Raw genomic sequence first — 6,000 nt, 5'->3', positions numbered from 1 at the left:
GCAGACCAGCAGGCTGGTGTGTTTACAGACATATTCAATCACTCCCTATCCCAGTTGGCTGTCCCCCACATGCTTCAAGATGGCCACCATTGTTCCTGTACCCAAGAAGGCAAAGATAACTGAACTAAATGACTATAGCACCCCATAGCACTCACTTCTGTCATCATGAAGTGCTTTGAGAGACTAGTCAAGGATCATATCACCTCCACCTTACTTGCCACCCTAGACCCACTTCAGTTTGCATACCGCCCCAACAGGTCCACAGACGATACAATCGCCATCACACTGCCCTATCCCATCTGGACAAGAGGAATACCTAGGTAAGAATGCTGTTAATTGACTACAGCTCAGCATTCAACACCATAGTACCCTCCAAGCTTATCATTAAGCTTGAGGCCCTGGGTCTCAACCCCACACTGTGCAATTGGGTCCTGGCGGGTTGCCACTTTCTGACGGGCCGGCCCCAGGTGGTACAGGTAGGAAACAACATCTCCACTTCGCTGATCTTCAACACTGGGGCCCCACAAGGGTGCGTGCTAAGCCCCCTACTGTACTCACTGTTCACCCACGAGTGCGTGGCTATGCACGCCTCCAACTCAATCATCAAGTTTGCAGACGTCACAACAGTAGTGGGCTTGATTACCAACAACAACGAGACAGCCTACAGGGAGGAGGTGAGGGCCCTCGGAGTGTGGTGTCAGGAAATCAACCTCTCGCTCAACGTCAACAAAACAAAGGAGACGATCGTGGACTTCAGGAAACAGCAGAGGGAGCACTCCCCATCCACATCGATCGGACAGCAGTGGAGAAAGTGGAAAGTTGTAAGTTCCTCAGCGTACACATCACAGACAAACTGAAATGGTCCACCCACACAGACAGTGTAGTGAAGAAGGAGCAACAATACCTCTTCAACCTCAGGAGGCTGAAGAAATTTGGCTTGTCACCTAAAACCCTCACAAACCTTTACAGATGCACAATTGAGAGCATCCTGTGGGGCTATATCACCGCCTGGTACGGCAACTGCACCACCCTCAACCGCAAGGCTCTCCAGAGGGTGGTGCGGTCTGCACAACACATCACCGGGGGCAAACTACCTGCCCTCCAGGACACCTACAGCGCCTGATGTCACAAAAAATCATCAAGGACAACAACCACCCGAGCCACTGCCTGTTCACCCCACTACCATCCAGAAGGCAAAGTCAGTACAGCTGCATCAAAGCTGGTACCAAGAGACTGAAAAACAACTTCTATCTCAATGCCATCAGACTGTTAAACAGCCATCACTAACACACAGAGGCTGCTGCCTACATACAGACTCTAATCATTGGCCACTGTAATAAATGGATCACTAGTCACTTTAAATAATGCCACTTTAAGAATGTTTACATATCTTACATTACTCATTGCATATGTATATACTGTATTTTATACCATCTATTGTATCTTGTCTATGCCGCTCGGTCATCGCTTATCCATATATTTACATGTACATTCTTATTCCATCCGTTTAGATCTGTGTGTATTAGGTAGTTGTTGTGGAATTGTTAGATTACTTGTTAGATATTACTGCACTGTCAGAACTAGAAACACAAGCATTTCGCTATACTCGCATTAACATCTGCTAAACATGTGTATGTGACCAATACAATTTGATTTGATTTGATACCCCTTTTTTCCACATTTTGTTACAGCCTTCATTTAAAATATATACAATTGATGTGTTTTTGTCATTGGCCTACTCACAATACCCAATAATGTGGAATTATGTTTTTTTTGTACAAATTCTATTCAAAATGAAAAGCTGAAATGTCTTGAGTCAATAAGTATTCAGTGTTTTTGTTATGGCAAGCCTACATACTGTAAATTCAGTAGTAAAGATTTGCTTAACAAGTCACATAAGTTGAACATCCCTTTGAGCATGGTAAAGTTATTCATTATACTTTGGATGGTGTATCGATACACCCAATCACTACAAAGATACTCAGTTGAGAGGAATGTTGTTGATCCATTCTCAGGGATTTCACCATGAGGCCAATGGTGACATTAAAACAGGTAGAGTTTAAAGCTACAATATTCACATAGAAAATTGAGTTATAGATCTGTCATTCTCATTGAAAGCAAGTCTAAGAAGAGGTGGATATGTTCTATGTGCACTTTTTCTATGATTCCAGTTAAGTTTAGTTTTTGCATCTTGTACTTTCGGTTTTGTACACCAGCTTAAAACTGCTGAAAATACTATGTTTTTGGATATAAAAAATATATTTTACAGCGGTTTAGATGGTACAATGATTCTCTACACTATACTTGCTTTTTTTGTCACATAAACTGAAATTAGGCAAAGTATTATAATTTTAGCAACCAGATGTTGGAGCAATTTCTGCATAGTGCACCTTTAATGGCTGTAATAGGAGAAAACTGAGGATGGATCAACAACATTGTAGTTGCTCTATAATACTAACCTAAATAACAGGGTGAAAAGAAGAAAGCTTGTACAGAATAAAATATTCCAGAATATGCATCCTGTTCGCAATGAGGAACCAAATTAAAACTGCAAAAAAATTGACAAAGAACGTTTTGTCCTTAATACACAGCGTTATGTTTATGGCAAATCCAACACAACACATCACCGAGCACCACTCTTCATAATTTCAAGTATGGTGGTGGCTGCATCATGTTATGCATATGCTTGTCATTGGCAAGGACTAGGGAGTTTTTTAGGATAAAAATAAACGGAATAGACCTAAGCACAGGCAAACTCCTAGAGGAAACCTTGGTTTAGTCTGCATTCCAACAGACACTGGGAGAACAAATTCACCTGTCAGCAGGACGATAACCTAAAACAAAAATATACACTGGAGTTGCTTACCAAGATGACATTGAATGTTCCTGAGTGGCCTAGTTCCAGTTTTGACTTAAACCGGCTTGAAATTCTATGGCAAGACTTCAAAATGACTGTCTAGCAATGATCAACAACCAATTTGCCAGAGCTTGAAAAATGTGCAGATATTGTACAATCCAGGTGTGCAATTTTTTTTAGAGACTACCCAGAAAGTCTCACAGCTGAGTTTAACACTTATCTAATCAAGATATATTAGTGTTTTATTATTTTTATTTTTTTATTATTATAATAATTTTAATTATTATTATTTTTTACAAATGTTAGAACTTTTCTTCCACTTTTTCCACATTGACAACACAAATTACAATTAAATCAATTTAAATCCCACTTTGTAACACAATAAAATGTGAAAAAAGTAAAGGGGTGTGAATACTTTCTGAAGGCACCTTAAGTACTTTCCCTCCACTTGCAGTTTGTGATGAATGTGAGACATGCAAAGTCTTAACAATAAAGAAAAAGCCGCGATATGTAGGCCTACTAGACAGTCACAATTCCCATCTGAATTCAATTTAGCTCTGTGTACTCGTGTGTGCGTTTTCAATCTAAACGATTTTCTCCCCACTCGCTCTTTTGCTGGAAAACTGATTGCTTTCTGTGGAGAGATTAGATTATCCCCTTCGAATACTGGTTTTAGAGAGAGGAGCAATAAAATGGTATATTCAGTGAAGGAATAGTAAAGACGGCATCCGTTAATCCTGTATTATAATTACAGCGCGTCTACAACAGAACTCCCTTGGGGCTGGCTTGTCCCACCTAGCTCAGCGATATGCAGGTAGGAAAGTGATAGAGGAAATTAAATAGGCACGATAGTAATAGATAGGAGACTGATATAAAGTGATAGGCGATTCCCAGCTGTGAATTATTTGCACAGACGCATGATCTCTGTTACATCTGAACATGACCAAACGGGTATTGGGTTGTCCGTGTACCTCGAGAGTGACTGTGTTATCCCACTGAGCTAAAGCAAATGGCAGTGGCACCGACTTTGCTGATAACTTCTTTATTGAGGAAAAATGTACTTACTACGACTGTGATGTGGTTATCTTCAGATGAATGCACTAACTGTAAATCGCTCTGGATAAGAGCATCTGCTAAATAACTAAAATGTAAAAAGAGTGGTCACAAGAGGACGTTTTAACTGAATTATGTATTGCTTTCTTTAAGACAAGTGGTATATTCAGATCATAGGCTACAATTAGTTAGTTAAACGAGGTAAGATATGATTCCACCATCCACCATTTATCAATTGATGCATGTTTAATGTCCTTATATACGTCATATTCAATGGGAGCAATGAGAGGGAATGTCATAACAGTAGACACTATTGTACCTTTAATGCGTAACCTCGCCAGGTGCTATACATTTCGTAACAAATGAAAGCGTCACCCCCCCCCCCCCCCCTTCTCTCTTTCTCCCTTTCTCCCTCTACTTCTTTCTCTCTCCCCTCTCCTTTTCGCGGCAGCAGTAGTAGGAAGGCGCATCTCCGCAAACAGGTCACATTTCACTCTAGTCGCATCCTCGTCTTTTTCTCCAGAAGAGAAGCTATATCGAGTGCCGCGCGCCTTTTCAAAGCGCTTACCATGGTGATAATGACCGAATTGGGGGTCCTTCTCGTCCCGGTGATGATGCTGGTGGGATCCACCTTGCAGGCGGAAATTAAGAACGGGAAAGAGGCAGAAAAAACAGGGAATTTCATGGAAGACGAGCATTGGCTGTCCACCATTTCACAGTACAGCCGCAAGATCAAGCACTGGAATCGCTTCAGAGACGTGAGTCGCTGTTTTGGTTGATTGAGAGATCCGCGGTAATGCGGTAAGCTGTGTTGATATGGCAACGGATGCGAGCGGTAGGATTCCGCCCGAGGCACTTTATAATAACCATGTAGCTATTAAAAATATCGCATAGTCAGACCATAATTACTGTTCCAGCTGGCTGATATGCTTTATTATAGGTAATGTTAAAGGGATTCATCGGGATTTTGGCAATGAGGCTTTTTATCTACTTCCTCAGAGTCAGATGAACTCGTGGATACCATTTTTTTATGTATCTGTGTCCAGTATGAAGGAAGTTAGAGGTAGTTTCGCGAGCGAATGCTAACTAGCATTAGCGCAATGACTAGTTGATGGGTATCTGCTTACGTGCTTATTTGCAAACAGGGGACAGTTTCGTTGCACACAATACACACTGATTTGGCATTGGATAAATGATAAAATTAACACAGGCATATCTCTGTCCATTCTTAGACTGTAATTTCAGTAATTTGTGTGGTATAAAAATATTCTGCTAGTAAAATTATGTAGAATTGCATGAAATGTTTAAAAAAGGCAATTGTTTTCTCTGATAGGCAAATACGATGATAGATGCTATGATTTTACTATAAAGGAGATCTATCCACGCCTACTCTTGTCCATGGTGGTCTGTGAACCCGCAACCTTCTGGCCCGTAGCCCTGTACGATATAAAAATTCCTGCGTCCACATGTAATGCTGACAGGACGAAGAACAGTTTCTTAAACTGCATATCTAAGGCTCTAGTCTGTCCAATAAATGGTAGACGTTCTCTGCTATCCACTTTGTTTACATTATTATTTTGGTTATAGGGGAGCATCACTTGTTTTGTTTTTCAAGCGTTCAGGGAGGGTTTAGGAAAACTATTTCCCTGAAGGGAGCGCCATCCATTTTCATTTTTGAGAGGTCAGATTTTCTCCAGGTAACCTTTTATTATAAATAACGTTCACTCCCCAACCTTTAATTAGCATACTTCTTCAATTCCCGACTTGGAAGACAACAGGTCTTCTAAACTTCCACACAGAATTCGGCACAGAATCTGCAATTCTCTTGTTGTGTGATATGTGCAACGACAAGTTTTGAGAACGGTGATTGGTCAGCAATACCCAACGACAGCTCAGGAATGGCCAATGAGAGCCAGTGAATAAAATAATAATAATGTCTATTTTTCGGGGAACTCAGTCAGTCTGAACATAAGTAAGAATGAACTAAACTAAAATATAAACGCAAGTTGCAACAATTTCAACAATGTTTCTAAGTTTTTATTTATTTAACCTTTATTTAACCAGGAAGGGCTCATTGGGATTAAAATCTC

At 40.6% G+C, this 6,000-nt stretch overlaps 1 protein-coding gene across 1 annotated transcript in view; it reads left to right on the top strand.

The window, feature by feature from the left end:
* The first annotated feature begins 4,375 nt into the window (after positions 1 to 4,375).
* LOC139381419 (SPARC (osteonectin), cwcv and kazal like domains proteoglycan 2) overlaps positions 4,376 to 6,000 on the top strand; it is a 73,687-nt gene continuing 72,062 nt past the window's right edge. The window contains exon 1 of the mRNA XM_071124927.1: positions 4,376 to 4,668. Within this exon, the coding sequence (XP_070981028.1) occupies positions 4,480 to 4,668 (189 nt within the window). The 5' untranslated portion in view covers positions 4,376 to 4,479. The remainder of the gene's footprint in view (positions 4,669 to 6,000) is intronic.

Source organism: Oncorhynchus clarkii, chromosome 23, assembly GCF_045791955.1.
Source record: "Oncorhynchus clarkii lewisi isolate Uvic-CL-2024 chromosome 23, UVic_Ocla_1.0, whole genome shotgun sequence".
NCBI classification, from domain to species: domain Eukaryota; kingdom Metazoa; phylum Chordata; class Actinopteri; order Salmoniformes; family Salmonidae; genus Oncorhynchus; species Oncorhynchus clarkii.
This window is presented reverse-complemented; position numbering and strand designations above follow the sequence as displayed.